Source organism: Schistocerca cancellata, chromosome 2 (genome assembly GCF_023864275.1).
Source record: "Schistocerca cancellata isolate TAMUIC-IGC-003103 chromosome 2, iqSchCanc2.1, whole genome shotgun sequence".
In the NCBI taxonomy this organism is placed as follows: domain Eukaryota; kingdom Metazoa; phylum Arthropoda; class Insecta; order Orthoptera; family Acrididae; genus Schistocerca; species Schistocerca cancellata.
In genome coordinates, this window is record NC_064627.1 from 697,612,763 (window position 1) to 697,635,572 (window position 22,810).

At 39.7% G+C, this 22,810-nt stretch overlaps 1 protein-coding gene across 1 annotated transcript in view; it reads right to left on the minus strand.

The window, feature by feature from the left end:
• Positions 1–22,810, minus strand: part of LOC126162473 (ATP-binding cassette sub-family C member 12-like) — a 516,794-nt gene that overhangs the window by 269,768 nt on the left and 224,216 nt on the right. The window contains exon 14 of the mRNA XM_049919007.1: positions 19,385–19,587. Coding sequence (XP_049774964.1) covers positions 19,385–19,587 — 203 coding nt within the window. The remainder of the gene's footprint in view (positions 1–19,384; positions 19,588–22,810) is intronic.

The window sequence follows — 22,810 nt, forward strand, 5'->3', positions numbered from 1 at the left end:
AGTTAGAAAAATATATACTGGCATTTCCAAGTTTCATGGTCTATAGTACCATATGTTACTATGTATACCCAAATCTTAATAAAGTTATAGGCTGGGATGGCCTTTTTTCTGGTAATTTATTGGTGAATCTAGTAAGCCTCATTTATGTTTTATGCCTACTGCAATCATAAACTGGTGTCTGTGCAGTTCTGCATGTTCCTTGCAAACACACGGAGATGCAATAAAAAGCAAACTTGACAGCCAACCCAGAGTCTTGTTTCCCTAGCATCACCACATCAACCTTCCTATCCTAAAACCCAAGTCCTTTTGTACTATCTCCAACCAAAGAGACATGAAAAATCTCAGCTTCATCATGTGACCAATTTTTTATTGATGGAGCCACTCATGTACCAAGAAACGAATGACTTTAAATTCTTCATCCCTCTGAACTTTGCATCTGCTTCCAAGTAATTAAGTCATGACCCACACTGAGTTAGTATTTCTGTGATAAACAGTCATCATTCATCATCGGTACTAAGAATATGGTACATCATACCACTTTAACAAAATGATTTGGTACATCACATATCTCTTGCCTTAGACAAATGATAGATCCTACCTAACTAAATAATACTAGTATTGCTAAAACACCTTTGGTGAATTATTAACTAATAACATGTTAATTTTACATATATTCTTCCTTTAAATTTACAGCAGAAGACAAACTCAAACTACCAGTACATCTACATCTACATCTACATCTACATCCATACTCCGCAAGCCACCTGGCGGTGTGTGGCGGGGGGTACTTTGAGTATCTCTATTGGTTCTCCCTTCTATTCCAGTCTTGTATTGTTCGTGGAAAGAAAGATTGTCAGTATGCCTCTGTGTGGGCTCTAATCTCTCTGATTTTATCCTCATGGTCTCTTCACGAGATATACATAGGAGGGAGAATATACTACTTGACTCCTCGGTGAAGTTATGTTCTTGAAACTTCAACAAAAGCCTGTACTGAGCTACTGAGCATCTCTCCTGTAGAGTCTTCCGCTGGAGTTTATCCATCATCTCCGTAACACTTTTGCGATTACTAAATGATCCTGTAATGAAGTGCGCTGCTTTTCGTTGGATTTTCTCTATCTCTTCCATCAACCCTATCTGGTATGGATCCCACACTGGTGAGCAATATTCAAGCAGTGGGCAAACAAGTGTACTGTATCCTACTTCCTTTGTTTTTGGATTACATTTCCTTAGGATTCTTCCAATGAATCTCAGTCTGGCATCTGCCTTACCGACGATCAACTCTATATGATCATTCCATTTTAAATCACTCCTAATGCCTACTCACAGATAATTTATGGAATTAACTGCTTCCAGTTGCTGACCTGCTATATTGTAGCTAAATGATAAAGGATCTTTCTTTCTATGTATTTACAGCACATTACACTTGTCTACATTCGGATTCAATTACCATTCCCTGCACCATGCATCAATTCGTTGTAGATCCTCCTGCATTTCAGTACAATTTTCCATTGTTACAACCTCTCGATATACTACAGCATCATCCGCAAAAAGCCTCAGTGAACTTCCAATGTTATCCACAAGGTCATTTATAACTCTTCAATCCAATCACACAATTGATCTGATAGTCCATATGCTCTTACTTTGTTCATTAAATGACTGTGTGGAACTGTATCAAATGCATTGCGGAAGTCAAGAAACATGGCATCTACCTGGGAACCCATGTCTATGGCCCTCTGAGTCTTGTGGACGAATACCGCAAGCTGAGTTCTACACGATCGTCTTTTTTCGAAACCCAAGCTGATTCCTACAGAGTAGATTTCTAGTCTCCAGAAAAGTCATTATACTCTAACATAATACATGTTCCAAAATTCTACAACTGATCGACATTAGAGATATAGGTCTATAGTTCTGCACATCTGTTCAACGTCCCTTCTTGAAAATGGGGATGACCTGTGCCCTTTTCCAATCTTTCAGAACGCTACGCTCTTCTAGAGACCTATGGTACACCGCTGCAAGAAGGGGGGCAAGTTCCTTTGTGTACTCTGTGTAAAATAGAACTGATATCCCATCAGGTCCAGCGGCCTTTCCTCTTTTGAGCAATTTTAATTGTTTTTCTATCCCTCTGTCATCTATTTCGATATCTACCATTTTTTCATCTGTGTGACAATCTAGAGAAGGAACTACAGTGCAGTCTTATGCACAATTTCATGTATTTATGTTTAACAGTCTCTTCATAATATATCAGACTTAGAATTCTTCACTCATAATTTTCTAATTCTCTTGACATGGTTCGGCAGCTGTGCTGCAAACATCTGTGAATGAGCTGGAGCCACTCATGGCCGGCCCAAGTTAGCGGTATCAGATATCTGTCGGCATGCAAACCTACTGATAGGCAAAATTCTGGCAATGTGTGGCATGCAAGGGTGCAGGTAGGCAAAACGCAACGGCTGTGCAAACAGAGCCACTGTATAGAACAGATGCATTTTTTTGAGAGTCTATAACTTCAGTTCACAGATCATTTGTGTTGAGCTTAACCGTAAGCTCCCCACTGATGTGTATAGAAGTTTCTTTGGCGCTCTCTATTCATTTCACTTTCACTTCATCATGTCCACAAAATACATGGCACCCCAAGATCGTGAGGAAAGTTCATTCATTCCTGACATGCATCTTTTGTTCTCCTGTGCTCATATGATTGGCAACTTGCTCATTGCTGTGGAGTGTACACACTCTGCGACTGGTGTTCAAGTGGAACTATTATGCAAACACAGTTATTGCAATCACCGGTTAATAGACATTGTGATCTGATTTCATTTTTGTCACTTGTTCATTAACTCTTTTGTGCAGAATAAATACATTTTTGGCAAAAGTCTACTTATCAGCTTCCATTACCACATTCTCACCATAGCCTACATTCTGAAAAAGTGCATGGATGCGACAGTAAAATCAGCTCACTGCACCACTGACATAGAAGCATTGATACCCACATGTTCCTGCTTCACTGGTGATCCTGACATGATTACTAGGCTAAGTACATGGTGACAAACTTTCATTGGTGTGAATGACACAGAACTGCAAGTGATCTATCACTTACATTCTTTCATAGAAAGAGTTATTTGTTTGTGAACAAACTATTGAGAACTAGGCACTAAAGCAAGATGATCACTTTGGAACAACCGCAAAAGACAGTAATTAAAAGACAATACATGAGCTGCTAGCACAAACCAGAGGCTAGAGAGCAAGCTGAAGACACTATCTCCAGGCATGGTCTCCACCTACCCAGAACCAGCCGAGGAAAACTTGCATGCACAAGGCACAGTCACACTGGCACTTCCCACTGTTACAGGAGCAGCAGCAAACACTGGATGGATGATGGTTAGGCTGCCAACCTTTTGGCCCCATGACCCAATCATGGGTTTCAGCCAAGAGGAGGCAGTTTTCCTGAGCAATAACATCACCTATGACCTCGCCAAACTTGGACAAATCGTGAGCCAATTAGATCAAGGCTATGTTACTGAAGTGTGGAACATAATCACTGCCCTGCCAAAGCAAACTTTATATTAGTGACTAAAAGAGGAGTTAATCCAGTGACTTTCATCACCACAGGAACAATGAGTACATCAATTGCTACACCAAGAGGAATATGGCAACAGGAGCCACCTCAGTTCTTGCACCGCCTGTGGAGCATTGCACAATCCAACATGATTCCAAACTCAATGTTGCATGCTATCTAGATGTGCAGCCTCCCAGCCCAAATGCAAGCAGTTATTGCCATGCAAACAGAAATGCACCTGGATGCCATCACAGACTTGGCTGATGTGGTGCATGGCACACTGGCAACAGTGCCCAGTACCACTGCCATGGCAGACTACAATGTCATAGCAGTGCCAGCAAATGTGACTCTCCGGCAACATGCATCTCCTGCAGTCACCAGCATGGATGCCAACCTGCACCACCTAGTTCAGGACCTGACCACACAGTGGTAGCACTCAGCATGCAGATTGAGTGGTTGGTGTACTCACAGACAGGGGTCAGCAGGCACTGTAGTGGCAGCAGATCCCTCTGCCACTGATCCAGCTCCTGTAACTGGCAGTGGAGTACCAGCCATTCTGACACTATCCTGCCAATATCAGAGCAGCAGCCGAGTGGCTTTTGCTGGTATCATTCCAGATTTGGCAACAAAGTGTCAAAGTGTCAGTCTCCCAGCTTGCATGCAAATGCCAGTTGCAACGGGCCTAGGTGCATGCAGGTGCAGTACAGTATCCAGGCATCTCTTTGTAATGGGATGGGCTGGCAGTGTGAAGTACCTTGTTGGCATGGGCTCCGATGTGTCTATTTTCCCCTGATTTATGCTAAGAGACTGCCAAAAGGCTGAGACACTGTCTCTTATAGTGTAAAATGTACGGCACTCATCACTGAAATTTGGACCATTGGACTGTGGCACACATTTGTGTGGGCCTTCACTGTGGCTGTCATCAATGAACCAATCCTAGATGCAGATTTCGTCAGCTACTATAATTTATTAGTCAATATTATGATCACTCAGCTGACTGATTTGACAACGAAGTTGAAAATAGTGGGACAACAATGGCTGGCCACTTTCTCCAGTGTAAAAAGGTGAAGCCCCCCCCCCCCCCACACCATATGCAGTCATACTAAACCAATTTCCAGAGCTCAATCACCAGTCTGGTGAACTGAAGGAAATCAAACACTACACGATCCTCTACATCATGACTACACCTCACACACACACCTCATGCCATCCACATCAACTCATGCCCAAGCAAATCACTGTAGCAAAGGCTGAGTTTAAGACCATGTTGTGACAGGGAATTGTTCAACCATCATGCAGCCCATGGTCCTCAGCCTTGCAATTAGTGCCAAAGCAAGATAATTCATGGCGTCATGCACAAACTATCATGCCTTAAACACATGAATAGTGCTGGACCGATATCTGGTACCACACCTGCCATGCCTTGGTGGGCTCAGTTATATTTAACAATAGTTATATTTACCATAGTGTTCCATATACCTCAATGACATCCTCATCTCTTCAGAGTCACCTGAATTCCACTGCCGCCACCTAACAACCATCTTTTGGTGCATAAGCAAGGCCAGCATCATCATTAACCCCTCAAAAACTATAGTTGGGGTCACTGAAATTGAGTTTCTAGGGCATTTAATTACCACTAGCAGATACATGTCACTACTGGACAAGGTACAGGCATGCTTGAACATGCTGCCCTCACAGACACACAAAGGCTTATTATCTTGGCATGATAAATTTTTATTGGCACCATCTGCTCATGTTGCCCTCACAGACACACAAAGACTTATTATCTTGGCATGGTAAATTTTTATCAGCACCATCTGCTCAATGCTGCCAAAGTACAAGAACCCCTTTCTGTGATGCTATGTGGCTCTACCTTGAAGGAAAGGACACTGATTAACTGGACAGATGCAGTGGAGTTAAGTCCAAATGAAGCCTCACAGAAGCAATGCTGCTTGTTTACTCTATGCATGATGCTGAACTGACTGTGCTCATGGACACCACTCAAACAGCCATAGGTGCAGTAATTTAACATTGTGTTGGTGGCAACTGGCATTCATTCAGTTTCTTTTTGTGGAAGCTTTCAGAGTTGCAATGCGCCTGGACTGCTTATGATCATGAGTTGCTTACTATGTTTGAGGAAATAAAATACTTCTGGCCATCAAAAGAAGACCATCCCTTCATAATTTTCACCGATCAGAAGCCCCTAAATCATGCATTTTGGAACAAGAATACGGGAACAGACTAGAGCCCTTCATGGCCAGCCTGAGTTAGCTGTGTCAGATATCCATCAATGTTCATACCAACCAATAGGCAAAATTCTGGAAACATGTGGCATGCATGGGCAAGGCACAGTAGTGCAAACAGGGCCACCATACAGTAAAGATGTGTTTTTTCAGAGTCTATAATTTCAGTCCACTGACCATATGGGTCGAGCTTAATGGGCACTCCCCACAGATGCTTAGGGAATTTGTTTGGCACTCTCCATTCCTTTCTGCTTTCAATTTATCATGTCCACAAAATACATGACACCCCGAAATTGTGAGGAAAGTTCATTTGTTCTGGATACATGTCCATTGTTCTCTTGTGCTTACATAATCAGATGGTGGGCTTGTCACTGAGGAGTGTACACCCTCTGGAATCAGTGTTCAAGTGGAACTGTCATGCAGACACAATTATCATGATCACTGGTTAATGGACATTGTGATCTGATTTCATTTTTGTCACGTGTTCATTTACTCATTTGTTCAAAGGAAATACACTTTCAGCAAAAGTGCACTTATCAGTTGCCTTTACCACACTGTCACCAAAGCCTACATCCTGAACAAAGTGCATCCGTGTGACAGTAAAGTCACCTCACTGCATGACTAACATATAAGTGGTGATACCCACACATTCTCACTTCAAAATCTTTCACATTTGCCAAGAAAAAGTGGAATTATGAGTGTAACTAATAGTCACATGCTCTAGGCATGATTGCTTTTACATTGTTTCATTTACTTGGTAGACATGTCTGATTCACTCAGGCAGGTTTATCTACCAATCTCAAACTTAAATATGAGAACTATTCTTCATTTAATGTTCTTCAAGTAAGATAGGTAAGTATGGAATTCTTTGCTCTATTAGCTTTAAATTAACTTCTCCTAGAAATCAATATCAGTTCAGCCATATTATTTGATCAATACCAACTAAAACTGGAAATTTCCCTCATACAAACTTTTTATAAACCTGCACAATATTATTAACAGGGAAAGCATGTAAAACTTCCACAAATGTATGAAGGTAGACTCCTTTATGAGGCCCTCATTAGACATCACCGCACATGCATTATGGCACTTATTTCTATGCCATCAGCTCGCTCCTTCTTATTATTGATATAAAACCAGAAGAGTTGCTTGTATAGAATACTAGCAATCTTTCATTGTTCTGTATACAATGTTTATCTGCTTATCACTCCCCACTTCAATAATAGTTCGCAAACCACAGACATCCACATCCATATCATCTATTTATTACATGCACCTAAAAGTGAACTGCAGAAGTCAACTAGAACAACTTACATCACAACTTTGGGGTAAAACTCAACAGATCAGTGGTATCCTAACTCTGCAGGCATCAACAATACACTGCCTTCCACAGGCCACCCATTGCCCCACCGAATACACTCTTCTGTATTTAATTCCATGTCCCTAATGAAACATTTTTAGTCATTATATGCACTGCATGCTGAAGAGGTCTGTACACTACTCTTGTATGCTCGATGTTAGCACACCACTTTATTCATGCATATGGTGTCTACCCTTTTATTCCCCCATTGACCTCTGTGTTACTAAAAGCCAGTGACAATCTACATAACTGTTAGTCAATGTGCTCCTATGTAAATTCTTTGTTTCTATTTACTTCAAGACTTTAGACATTCAATTAAGATGCTGAAGAGGTCTTTAATTGTTACAATATTTATACATGTCATTTGTTGAGTATGCCTGCAAGAGTGACAAATGCTTGTTTAAATAGCCATATTCAGTGATAAGGTGCTCATTTTCTCCAATTATTAACTTCTTGTAGGATAGTCTAAGTATGTATAAATTATGAGAAACTTATAGAACAAAAGAACAGTAACTGTTACCTAGTAAACAAAACATGGAAGAAATGTAATAATTAACTCAGAGTTTGATGGTTATCAATTCGTCTGGCCATCAAAGAGAGCAGACCCTGCTAAAATCATTATTAGGCTTCCATTGTTACATATGCTCTTGTTCTTTTGTTGAAATCAGAAGGGTAACAATTGCCTTTCTGATTTTCTGATGTATCATTCTCACTCTGTGAGTAATCTACTCTTTCTTTCCTAAATGTATATAATCCTCCCACAAAGGTTAATAAAAAGTATTTACTGTCATCCAGTCCTTATACCATTTCTTGGTTTTTTACTTGGTAAGGTAACCTTCTCACCAAAACTTTGACTAAATGACTCTCCTCGACGTGTTTGTCTAAATATTTTGACTTGGTCAGATGTCTCTTGATATACTTCTTGTAATTACCCCAATTATTTTTATAGTTCTCCAGATCCAGTAATTCCAGTATTAACTTCTCCCAAGTCCTGGAAGACCAGTACTTTCTCTTAAACTGTCCTTGAAAGTCAATCTAGGAACAGAATTTTTCAGAATGTGCTGTCACCCATTCAGCAGTAGCCCCTTCTAAATAGCTTAGAGCAAAATCAGAGCTTTTACTATAATTTCAGCATTGTGGTAATGATTTTGTAAACTCTCTTAAGGACTATGTGACATGAACATCTGCATCAGGCTTTAACATGTAAAATCTTTTGGATAGATGAGTACCTACCCTTAAATTTAATTCCTTAATCAGCTCCATTGAGAGTTCACTGTTTTCATTAAATTTCCACATTCTTGATTTTCTTACATTCCTCTCAAAGTTTCATAATTCCACTTTGGTTCTTTCTAGGCCAATTTTGGATTACTGTGTATTGGTGGCTGAATTGTTTTGTTCATGTATCTATTGCTCTATCAATTTCCTAACACATCCCTCCAAAAGTCCTAAACTAGACTCAGTCAAAGGGGTACATCGGAGTTCTTAACATTCTCCAAAACAGTTAACCCGATGTTTGTATCTGAGATTTGCTTATGCATGCAAGTAAACTATTATTCAGTAAAATGTTTACTTTGTTTTGCATCACTTTTTATTTTGTGGGAACTGCTCTTTCACTTTTTTCCTTACCAAACTACATTGTTTTATGACCTCTGAATGCAACTCCTCAGATGAAGAGTCTAATTTTAGTTTGCAATGTAGAAATCCTATTATTTATGTTTTGTTTTTCTTGGTGAGACTCAATAATGTGTCTCTCCAAGTTTGCATTAGTTTCAATCAATTTTACATTTGTCTGTGAACTACATGGCTGGCCCTGGTGGCTGAGCAGTCCTAGGCGCTACAGTCTGGAACCGCGCGACCGCTACAGTCGCAGGTTCGAATCCTGCCTCGGGCATGGATGTGTGTGATGTCCTTAGGTTAGTTAGGTTTAAGTAGTTCTAAGTTCTAGGGGACTGATGACCTTAGAAGTTAAGTCCCATAGTGCTCAGAGCCAGTTTGAAACTACATGTTTACAATTAATACATTGAACTGTGATACTTGCAGATAATTCAGTTCTTAGCTCAACATTATTCGTATCTATTTTATAACCTAGATCTACAATTTTCTTGTCTAATCAAGTGCTTAAGTTAGCAATGTTCATACTCTGATCGTTTAATTACTTTATAATAATCTCATTTAAGGTTTTTCACGTCTCTTCTATGTATTGCTCCATGTTTTTAGTAAGTACAGGCATACAACACAAAAAACCTAACTTATTTTCAGTCATCATCTAGCACCAACTGTCATAATATCTTGATAACCAACCAGTAAATTACAAACATAAGAAAATAAAATTGAAATAAAATAATTTCAATCAAATACAGCTAATCAAAGAGCTTGTGGTGCTCATTATGTCGAGATGTCAATAGGGAGTTGAATCAGCAGTTCAGATGAACTCTGTTGCAGCCAGTGGGTGTGCTGCAAAGGTGGCTGATGGAATTTGCTGATCTGTAGATGGTTCCACTGTAACCTGTGGAGCATTGCTGTGGTACTGATGACTCAATTGAAGCTCTTCCCACTTGTGGACTTCCATTATCTTATCTGTCACAATGATTGTCAAGTAGCTTAATAATCATCCTCAACTACTGAATTCTTCTTCCAGTTTATTTAACCACAGTACTCATATCATTTGAGTGTGTGATTCTTTGTTTTCTGTTGTCACAGTTGCCAAGTACAATTGTGTTGTTTAATGGAACTTGTTACGATGAAAAAAATTAGTTTCTTCCAGACTGTTAATAAAACTTTGTTTATTAGATACTGTCAATTTTTTAGCACATAAATGTTTATGCTCTGCATGTGGTTGCCTAGATGAGCTGTTCTGCTAATCTTATAGAGACATGGATGTGTTCAGATGCTGTTATAATTTGGTTTGATATTGTAAACTTGAAACTGGTAAATTTAGTATGTTGCTATACTACATCTCTTCTTTCCAGTGACTTCGTTTCCGATGCAGTTGCTGTTGTACTACAAATTGGACAGAAGTACTCGATCTTCCAAATTTTATGAAATGGTAGAACAAAATGTTTTCTTAAATCAGCATATATTCATCCAGCATTCACAGCTTGGAAACACCTCATTCAATGCATGCCTGCCTTATAATAAATAAATGACTTTACATGCACAATGTACTTCTAATCTGACATGTCACAGGAGACTAATTCACTTCTTCTTTCCATCTCATGATGTAATTGTTGGTTGTCATGAACATCCTTATTCCATAGAGCATGGCATAACTCCTAGGCAAGAACTGGCTACAAGGAGAAACCATCTACACAACGAGCAGGCCCGACAAGATGCCTCCTGAGACGCGGCAAGGTAGGAGTAGGCAAAATGCAACAGGGAATAACAATATTAATGTGCTAATAGTAAACTGCAGGAGCATCTACAGAAAGGTCCCAGAACTGCTCTCATTAATAAATGGTCACAACGCCCATATAGTACTAGGGACAGAAAGTTGGCTGAAACCAGACGTAAACAGTAATGAAATCCTAAACTCAGATTGGAATGGATACCGCAGAGACAGGCTGGACAGTGAAGGGGGAGGCGTGTTTATAGCGATAAGAAGTGCAATAGTATCGAAGGAAATTGACGGAGATCCGAAATGTGAAATGATTTGGGTGAAGGTTACGGTTAAAGCAGGCTCAGACATGGTAATTGGATGTCTCTATAGGCCCCCTGGCTCAGCAGCTGTTGTGGCTGAGCACCTGAAGGATAATTTGGAAAAGATGTCGAGTAGATTTCCCCACCATGTTATAGTTCTGGGTGGAGATTTTAATTGGCCGGATATAGACTGGGAGACTCAGACGTTCATAATGGGTGGCAGGGACAAAGAATCCAGTGAAATTTTTTTAAGTGCTTTATCTGAAAACTACCTTGAGCAGTTAAACAGAGAACCGACTCGTGGCAATAACATATTAGACCTTCTGGTAACAAACAGACCCGAACTATTTGAAAAAGTTAACGCAGAACAGGGAATCAGCGATCATAAAGCGGTTACAGCATCGATGATTTCAGCCGTAAATAGGAGTATTAAAAAGGGTAGGAAGATTTTTCTGTTTAGAAAAAGTGACAAAAAGCAGATTTCAGAGTACCTGTTGGCTCAACACAAAAGTTTTGTCTCAAGTACAGATAGTGTTGAGGATCAGTGGACAAAGTTCAAAACTGTCGTACATAATGCGTTAGATGAGTATGTGCCAAGCAAGATCATAAGAGATGGAAACGAGCCACCGTGGTACAACAACCAAGTTAGAAAACTGCTGCGGAAGCAAAGGGAACTTCACAGCAAACATAAACATAGCCAAAGCCTTGCAGACAAACAAAAATTACGTGAAGCGAAATGTAGTGTGAGGAGGGCTATGCGAGAGGCGTTCAATGAATTCGAAAGTAAAGTTCTATGTACGGACTCGGCAGAAAATCCTAAGAAATTTTGGTCTTATGTCAAAGCAGTAGGTGGATCAAAACAAAATGTCCAGACACTCTGTGACCAAAATGGTACTGAAACAGAGGATGACAGACTAAAGGCCGAAATACTAAATGTCTTTTTCCAAAGTTGTTTCACAGAGGAAGATTGTACTGTAGTTCCTTCTCTAGATTGTCGCACAGATGACAAAATGGTAGATATCGAAATAGATGACAGAGGGATAGAGAAACAATTAAAATCGCTCAAAAGAGGAAAGGCCTCTGGACCTGATGGGATACCAGTTCAATTTTAAACAGAGTATGCGAAGGAACTTGCCCCCCTTCTTGCAGTGGTGTACCGTAGGTCTCTAGAAGAGCGTAGCATTCCAAAGGATTGGAAAAGGGCACAGGTCATCCCCGTTTTAAGGAGGGACGTCGAACAGATGTGCAAAACTATAGACCTATATCTCTAACGTCGATCAGTTGTAGAATTTTGGAACATGTATTATGTTAGAGTATAATGACTTTTCTGGAGACCAGAAATCTACTCTGTAGGAATCAGCATGGGTTTCGAAAAAGACGGTCATGTGAAACCCAGCTCGCGCTATTCGTCCACAAGACTCAGAGGGCCATAGACACGGGTTCACAGGTAGATGCCATGTTTCTTGACTTCTGCAAGGCGTTCAATACAGTTCCCCACAGTCGTTTAATGAACAAACTAAGAGCATATGGACTATCAGACCAATTGTGTGATTGGATTGAGGAGTTCCTAGATAACAGGACGCAGCATGTCATTCTCAATGGAGAGAAGTCTTCCGAAGTAAGAGTGATTTCAGGTGTGCCGCAGGGGAGTGTCATAGGACCGTTGCTATTCACAATATACATAAATGACCTGGTGGATGACATCGGAAGTTCACTGAGGCTTTTTGCAGATGATGCTGTGGTGTATCGAGAGGTTGTAACAATGGAAAATTCTACTGAAATGCAGGAGGATCTGCAGCGAATTGATGCATGGTGCAGGGAACGGCAATTGAATCTCAATGTAGACAAGTGCAATGTGCTGCAAATACACAGAAAGATAGATCCTTTATCATTTAGCTACAAAATAACAGGTCAGTAACTGGAAGCAGTTAATACCATAAATTATCTGGGAGTATGCATTAGGAGTGATTTAAAATGGAATGATCATATAATGTTGATTGTCGGTAAAGCAGATGCCAGACTGAGATTCATTGGAAGAATCCTAAGGAAATGCAATCCGAAAACAAAGGAAGTAGGTTACAGTACGCATGTTCGCCCACTGCTTGAATACTGCTCAGTAGTGTGGGATCTGTACCAGATACGGTTGATAGAAGATATAGAGAAGATCCAACGGAGAGCAGCGCGCTTCATTACAGGATCATTAAGTAATCGCGAAAGCGTTACGGAGATGATAGATAAACTCCAGTGGAAGACTCTGCAGGAGAGACGCTCAGTAGCTCGGTACGGGCTTTTGTCAAAGTTTCGAGAACATACCTTCACCAAAGAGTCAAGCAGTATATTGCTCCCTCCTACGTATATCTCGCGAAGAGACCATGAGGATAAAATCAGAGAGATTAGAGCCCACACAGAGGCATAATGACAATCCTTCTTTCCACAAACAATACGAGACTGGAATAGAAGGGAGAACCGATAGAGGTACTCAAGGTACCCTCCGCCACACACCGTCAGGTGGCTTGCGGAGTATGGATGTAGATGTAGATGTAGTGTAAGCCATTGCCAACATTGCCCCATCTGGTGGAAAAACTGTGTCCATTTCTACTCAATAACATGCACAGACAGAAATGAATTCTTACATAAAATACATGTGTTTAGCCTTACCAAGTAAACTATTAGAAAATATTTACATGATTGATGATCATCAACCATCAGTGCTAACAACATGGTGAATCCTGTCACTTTAGGAAAGTTATTTGATATACTAAATTACTTCTACCATCACTGACATCTGCTTTATTTAATGAAACATCATGGGTGTGAGGTGGCTACATGTGATGCTTCTAGGTCTACTTCCAAAAATTTAAGACACTATCCCTTATATTGTAATGGCCATTTGTCTTGTCAGTGTCACCTCTGGAGATGTTGTGTTTTACTACACAAATCATTGAGCCTGCGACCGAACCGCTGAATCTTTCCATCAGTAAATGGGGTATGTTCTCCACTGACTCGGTTGTTTTAACCCCCTCCACTGACGGAATGACCCACTTCCCAATTCCGTATGTATAAAACCAATACGGACTTGTAGCTGTCACACCTTTGCGCTTACTGCTACGTATTTTAACTGTAAATAGCTCAGTCCCAATGGTAAGAGGCAGTAGTGAATTCACGTAGTTAATATTTGAATCCAGCACAGCTGCCACAAGCTCAGCTCACTTTTACTCCACTCCTACCCTCGCCATTGCACCACATTAACTAGGTGCTACGTGGACCTTGCTAAATTCACTTGCGTATACATTTTTGACCGTTACTCGCCAGTATTTACCTAATGATTAGTACACTCCTAACCGGACTATTTCCCTAAGAGCTGTGATGATTGAACGGGTTCGATCCATGGCCTACAGTGCCCTACAGTTCACACGGTAACACTGCCTACCTGACCCACTTAACTTGGTAGTGAGCTTATGTATCCAATCACCACTGCTAGCAGCAGTGGATAATCCTATCAGCATGACGAGAGCAGCAGACTTACCGTCGAATCCTCCTGAAAATACTTATAACTACGGTCGCCAGCTCTGAAGGAGCAAAAGAATAAATCAATTTTTGGGCTCGTTTCAAAGTGAAATGGCTTGAGTTGAATTTAAACTTAATTCTGAATATTACTATTTCTGATCATTCTAGATGATTCTACAAAGCAAATACTCTCTCAATTTCTGTGAGTTGGCTTGGTAATTACTACCAAGACAGGTTATGCAACTTCGGTTAACAAAATTCTATCCTTCAACTTATTTAATGATTTTGGATATTACTCTTTGGACCATTGATACAGAATTAGTTAAGTGACTTTACTTGAAAGGTTGCTCAGAAAAATTTAAGTAACTATAAATAGGCGACTCATTCTGGTGTGACCATTGCTCTTTTCAACATTCTTATACGCTAAAGTATTCTACAACCAAAAGGATTGTAAATGAAAGAGGCGATGGTGGCCTCAGTCTGATTTCACTATACTATGTTTGAGGTTACTACACTTTACAATGAACAACATGCGTCGTAATTTTACTCATTACTATATTCTGTCCTCTGCACTTGCATAAAAGAAAACTGGTATTCTCCTTTTACATGTATACAAAGTTCGACTTAACAATTTCAAGCAGTCTTGCCTTGGGTAGACGTGTCGGTGCTGGTGGTGAGATGCATGTGGCTAACGCAGCTCTTCACGCCTCATGCCCTTAATGGCGGCTGGAACTATGAGCTGTAGCACTCGTATAAGCTACTGCACGTCCGCCATAAAATCTGGGCACAGGAACTCTTAGAATCAGCCCCAGTGGCATAGAGGCGGCTTCAACAACCATTCGTCGCGTTTTACTCCAAAAACGGCGATGATATTCGCCTCTTCGCTGTTGCACAATCACTTTTGCGTGAGCACAGTTACGCACGTCCGATCACGTCAACACTCCCCAGGCCATTCCATTGTTCAGTCCCTGTGTCTCCAGCTACCCCTAGCTACGCTCGTATCACCAAGAGTGGGGGCGTCCCCCTACCACCTTTTTACCGAAATCATTTAGTATTTAAGAATATTTATATTTACTACCCTGGAGTTCATACCAGTCATAATAATTTACTACTAGCGATTTACAACATTAAATTATACAGTAATAACTTATAATTACCAAGAAAAAGAATACATTTGACTCCAAGAGCTTAGTGCATTGTCTGACAGGCAGCGCTAATTCCCAGTTTCGCCAATAGATGGCATCAGGGTGCACTCCCTGGCAGTCTCACACAAGCGCGCCCGTTTCCGACGCGCGGGCTCCAAATTACTGTCAGCCCACCATCATTTCAGTTCCGTTACAAGCCTCCTAACTTATATTCTCCAAATTACTGTGTAACCAATTAAGATCAATTTCCAAGAGGCTTTAGCCATATTTCACACAGTTGAAAAGTTTGAATTTTTTTTCCTTTATGTCACCAAATTCTTATTCATTACCAACGATGAACCATTATTGGCTTAGAGATTGTAGATATGTCCTTCGTTATTTAGCACATATAACAATGATGTTCATTTTTAAGTCAGTCTCCTAATATGTGAATGCAATTTCTCCTTCTGTCCTTCCCAAGTGGTCAAACCCATACATAATTCATAGCAAGTGGTTTATTTTCAAAGTGATGCTAAATTCTTGCATGAACTTCATGCAGACCACAGTCAAAGACTTCCCCTATGTAATATTGTGAAGTATGTCAGCCACATTAGGACAAATAGCTTTGCAAGACTAATAGTCAGTACTTTGTGTGAAATTCTTAGATTGGCTTCATTTTGCTCCTTTATGTCCTCTATGTCATTTCCAGTTGCACTGAAAATGGTGTCATTAGCATGCAGAAACGATTTATAGGCATGACCCTAGCTAGCTCATTAATATAAGTTATAATCAATAAGGATCCCAGTACAGAACCTTGAGGCATGCCTCTTGAAACATCTAGGAGTTCAGAGCTCATACCATTGAAGTGTACCTTCTGCTTCCTATTGTCAAGACATGATTCTTTAAGTGTAATGCCATAACACCTACATTCATCATTTAGAATCTGATTACTCACAGAGTCAAACGGTTTCCTTAGATCAATCAGTAGGGCACTAACAGATGATTTTGCTTCAGAGGCATTGTGTATTACCAAAACAACATTTTCAATAACTTTCAGTGGACATGAATTTTTCCTCAAGCCATACTAAGTGTTTAGGCTAACTGCCTTTCTGTAGTGGTAACACTAGTTCCTGTCAGATCTCTGAAGTTAAGAACTGTCAGGCTGGGCTAACTCTTGAATGGGTGACTATCCAGGTCTGCTGAGTGCTGTTGGAAAGCAGGGTACACTCAGTTTTTGTGAGGCCAATTGAGGAGCTACTTGACTGAGAAGTAGCAGCTGTGGCCATGAAAACTGACAATGGCTGGGAGAGCAGTGTGCCGATCACATGCCCCTCCATACCCACATCCAGTGAAGCCTATCAGCTGAGGATGACATGGCAGTCAGTTGGTGCCATTGGATCTTCTGAGGCCTGCTCAGATGGAGATACTGAGTGTTTATCAGTGTTCCACTGCAGATGAAATGTTTGTAAATCTGTTGGTACATACAATGTTCTACTATTTTCAAAAGTATTGGTACAAAAGAAATAGGAAGGAAGTAAATAGCATTCTTAGTGAAAACACTGTTACTGAAACAGAACACCACATTTTGGCAAGCTAGTCAGTGTAATTTAATGGAAATGATTTCTGTATCTAAACATACTAGCTAAAATTGATATCCTTGCACTATTCAGTTATTCAGAAATATAAATCATAGTTGTAACTTGTAAAAATCTGGTTAACAACATTAGCTAAAGCTATGTCTAATTATTGTAAAGAGATAGGTTGGAAGCCATTTTAAGCCAGTCTGCTTTGAGTCTGAACAGAGCAGGGTCTATGTCTGAATATATGGCATAGTGTATTGCAGATGGTTTAGTACATATTAAATTGGTAAATGTACAGCAGTTTATCTAGATTTTGCACCAGGAAGTTTATTCATTAATTCAGTGACTGTCTTAAACAGTTAATTCAATTGTGAAAGTGTAACCATTATCATGGCAAGCTTCAATAATGCTCACTATGGCAATAGAGTCAAACTGAAAACTGTACTATTTCCAATAGCTACTTACTGCATACATCGTTTTCATTCTAGGATGTCTGTTAGACTTCAAGGACAGTGATTTGTGAACCTTAATCAGTGACTGTGGTAAATAATTGTTTGCCAAATTTGAACTTTTGTGTCACTTCAGTGTTAGGATACTGCACTTGAAAAATCATATTAGAGGTCATCATCTGAGTATAGTACACAGCTATCCAGTTATCTGTACTGTACTTGTTGTAGATGAGACTCAATATACCCATAAACAATAGTTCATTCAACATTCAAGTGCAATTAAAGTGTGTGTGAACTGCAAGTCCAGTGTGGATTGCATTAATTGTTAGCAAATTGTTTTCATCACCGACTTTTCAGCCAGATACAGCAGAGGTGCAGTTACTGAAGGCATTTTTGTGTGGGTAATGGTTATGCTACATCATGTAAACAAAGGTTATAGATTCACTTTTATTTGTAACACGACATTTTGGGTCCTAGGGGCTCATCATCAGCTATAGACAATTTTTAGATCATTTCATGTTGCACTTTTGTTTGAGCTTTTCATCTAATCTGTAATTATACTACACTAATGATGTATAATGCTGAATTTGAGATAAAGTGCAGCAGCAGGAAAAGGAAGTAGTGAACTGAGAACTGTCTGCATCTAAAGATGGCACCCCCCCCCCTCCCCCCTCGCCACAGTCTACACCACAACCTTGGGATCAGGAATCCCACTATACATAAAAAAAGTGAACAAATAATTGTGAATGAAGACAGTGTTTATACATGAATAAATTCATTATCACAGTCACAAAATATAGCAAGCATTGACGTTAATCACAAAATGCATCAGATCATGTGATTGTTCTTTTTTCTTTGGTCATACATAGCAAATTATCAGCATCAGTTTCTTCAGTGTTACATACATTTCTACATACAATGTGTAACAGGAAAAATCATCTTAAGCTGCCACAGTGTACACCCACATGATGGAATTCAAATCATTAGTGTGGAAGACTTCCTTTATTATTTAATGTTGGAATGACATAAAATGTCCACTGTTATAACCATAAGGGTACTTCCAGAAACAGTGACTCCAACTTGTTATGAAAATTTTAAAAAATTAAACAGCTTGACATTTACTCTGACATTTAAAAAGAGCTTCCATACTGCACTTGTAAAATTAAAATTGAGGAATTTTTACCCATTATTTAGCTGAAATGTCTTCTCATATCTGTCATAAATTCTGTATTTGGTGCTTTCAGACTGTCACCTCTTGGTCGCATGCAGTGATGTTACTGATTACTTACCAGTAACCATAACAAAGCCAGTAACTTCTTCGCAATTCAAATAGAACTGCAGTGATAATCAGTCAAGCAGTGTTAATGTTTCATGGGTGAAATAATTACAGGACAAGGCAGTGACAAATATAACTTACTGTTTCTTGAAATGACTCCACTTGAAAATGTCTTGTTGTTCAGAGTCAAGATATTGGTTCAAGATAATGGATAAGTGGTTCTACTGCTAAAACTAATCACACATTCAATCTGTTCTGAAAATTTCAAAACAAATGTATTCCATTTTTTGTTACAGGCACTGCATGGAAACTGAAAATGCTAAAACTAGTATTATAATCAAATTTCCCAGCTAACAATGTTACTTAAGCAACTATCAAATGAAACACATTTGTATGAAATTAATGTAAAGACATCTGCCTGTTATTGGAAAGAAAGATACATAGCCAATGAGAAGTACTTCATTAGAAAACAATATGTTGTGATGGAAATTTTATTCTACTATGTCTATTTTGAATCCCTTTTTTAAGTTTTCATAGAAGAAGAAATTTCAGCTAGGGTAAACATCATGATATGAAAGAATTCTCACCAAGATTTGTGTTTTACTTATAAAGAGATGGGTGCAGCTTTATAAACTAATAACATCATGAATGTTACTCACCTATCACGTTTAAATTCTTCCATGAATACTATATTATCACGTAAAGTTGCATCCCACATCCAAGGGTTTTGCTTCACATATGCACAAAAACCATTTCTTGTAATATGTCCAGATCCACTTGCTATCTTTAGCTGTCCTAGTATAGCCATAAGAAGCGCTGTTTTACCGGACCCTGGTTCACCACATAATCCTATAATGCTTCCCTACACAATGAACAATATGCGCACTTATAGATCAATATATCTTAAATATAATTAATTTTACAGAAGAAAAAAAGAAAAAAAAACTTGCACTAAAAATTTGGAAACAGAAGATACAGTTAATGAATTTTAGCACCCATTAACTATTATTAATTCATTCTCATCTTTAACAATATTGTCAGTAGTAGTATAAAAAATAATTTCAATCATTAGGTGAACAAAAAAATGAATAATGAATATGTCAATTTGTGACAAACAAATCAGTCATATATGGGACTGATTTGTGAGTATGAGCTGTGAGTGAACTGAAGTTTTTATAGTTATGTTTGATCTTGTATGAATGAAACGGAATGTGTAAGCAAAACTGAAACTGAATTACAGTAATAATACAGACTCTGTACTGTTTTAGTATTTGATGTGTAAATAGTGAATGAGTAAATCACAATGTCCAATTAAGATTGTAAGATAATAATGCAGAATAGTAACATCTTATGTTCCTACCAAAGGTTGTCTTTAACTATGAGGAAAACAAAACTACAAATCAATCCCAATCAGTGATTTCATTTGTTAAAGTGTGGTAGCTATAGAAAATAGTGCTGATATTCATTGCACGATTCCTTTCAATGGAAGACAGGAGTGTCAAACAGAAAGCATAACAAAAGTATCATGTGATTAATTTTTGGACAAGGACAGCACAATTTACAGAATTTTTTCCACCAAGTGGCTAGTGTTTTAGATTTGACACAGTGAGTTTATTTATAGCTGCACTACAATGTGAGCTTTCACATGCAGGAAAATCATATCATATCATTAGTTTCTAGTCATTCCAGGAAACTATATGTTTGTAAGATAGGAACATTTTGTGGTATTAGTGGGTGCATAAAAATACTTTCCTATCTTTGTATGCTTAGGTGTTCTCTTTTTCTAATAACAGCGAGGAATATTTGTAATAATGATTCTGGTGGAAAGGAATACCTCAAATTGGAATAAGAACAATATGGAAAGGATAGAGTGCTGCCCATCGAATGAGTCACAGACAGGTACAATGAAAAGGAATACTGTGTATAGGCAGCCATCAGACTATGTTCCTCACCAGAAATAGATGATCCACACACATTCACACAAAACAACTCACTCACATATGGCCTGACTGCATCAGAGGTGAGCAGCAGTCATGGCTGAGGTGTGTAGTGGGGCACAAAAGAAGTAAGGGTAGGGAGGGGGAGGGATAACAGTGTAGGGATGGGGAAGTTGCCAGTGCTGACAGTGGGAGTGTGCAAAGAGGTGGTAGGTACAGGATAGGGTTGCCAGGTGCAGCATGAGGAGGTTGTGCTGAATGGGGGAAGAGGGAAGGTGTAGAGGAGAAAAGTAGAGAAGGGAAAACAGCTCTGCTGAGGTGTTGGTGGGACAGTAGGCAAGTGGAGCACCAGAGTGAGAGCAGGGAATGGGATAGCATATGTAGAACAGGGACTATCAAGCACTGAGGCTGGAGGTATTATATGAATAAAAGATATATTGCAACTCAGAAAAGCTGGTGCTGGTGGGAAGAATTTAGATCATGCAAACTATTAAGCAGTTGCTAAGATCTACCATATAGTGTTGCATGGCATGATCAGCAACTGGGTGATCCAGATGATCCAGCTGTCTCTTTGCAACTTATTAGTTGCCATGCCCACATGGAATGTGGCACAGTGGTTGCAGCTAAGTTGGAAGTTGGTAGATCACATCACTGCTTTCATAGGTGGCTCTCTCTTTGATTGAGTAGGAGATGCCTGTGACAGGAATGGAGTAGATGATAGTGGGAGGATGTATGCATCTGTGTCTATTGCAGGGACATGAGCCATGTGGTAAGGGGCTGGGAGCAGGTGTAAAATAGGGACAGAAAAGCATGTTGCACAGTTGGGTGGGTGGCAGAACAACACTGTGGGACAGTGAGGAGGGGAGGGAGAGGATATTTCTCATTTGAGGGCACCATGAGAGCTAGTCAAAACTTTGGAGCGGAATGTTATTCAGTTGCTCCAGCCCTCTGTGGTTCTCAGTCATGAGATGGGTGCTCTTTCATGGTCACATAGTAGGTATGGGGGGTATAGTAAGTGACTTGGGAGACAAGACATGGGTGCTCTGTTTCTGGACAAGGGTGAAGGGGGAAAATTTCAGTATGTGAAAAGGCCTCAGTGAAGTCTTGGCGGATTTGGAGAGGGATTGCGTGTCACCACAGATGTGATGTTCACAGGTGCCAAGGCTTTATGAAACATGCTTCTTGATGTAGAATTGTGGCAGCTGTCAAAGTGGAGGTATTGTTGGCTATTGGTAGGTTTGACGTGGATGGATATATCAATGTAGTGATCCTGGAAGTTGCTAGGTTTGATGTGGATGGAGCTACAAGTGTAGCCATCTTTGAGATGGAAGTTGCTTGTTGGTGGTCAGTAGGTTTGATGTAGACAGAGATACAAATGGAGCCATTTTTGAGGTGGAGGTTGACAGCAAGGAAGGCAACTTGTTGGGTTGAGGAGGAACAGGTGGAGCAAATGGGTAAGAAGTTGTAGAGGTTCTGGAGGAATGTGGAACAAGGCATCCTCACCCTTGGACCAGATCATGGAAATGCCATTGATGAATCTGAATCAGGTAAGGGGTTTGAGATCCTGTTGGTTAGGAAGCATTCATTTAGATGGGCCACGAATAGGCTAGCATAATATGGTGCCATGTGAGAGACCACTGCAGTACCACTGTTTCCTTAATGTACAGATTGAATAACATCTGGGACAGGCTGCAACATTGTCTCATTCCCTTCTCAGCTTCTGCTTCCTTTTCATGTCCTCTGACCCTTGCAGCTGCTGTCTGGTTTCTGTACAAGTTATAAACACCATTTTATCCTGCTATCTTGAGAATGTTGACGAGTGTATTCCAGTTAACATTGTCAAAACCTTCTCTAAGTCTACAAATACTATGTTTGTCTTTATTTAATCTGAGTCAAGCCATAGGATCAGTATTGCCTCATGTGATCTTACATTTTTTATGGAATCCAACATGATCTCTCAAGACTTCAGCTTCCAAAGTTTTTCCATTGTTCTGTAAATAATTCATGTCAGTATTTTGCAACCATGACTTATTAAACTGATAGTTCAGTACTATTCACATCTACTGTCTTTGTAACTGGAATTATTACATTCATCTTGAAATCTATGGGTACATTACCAGTCTCATACATCTTGCACGCCAGATGGGA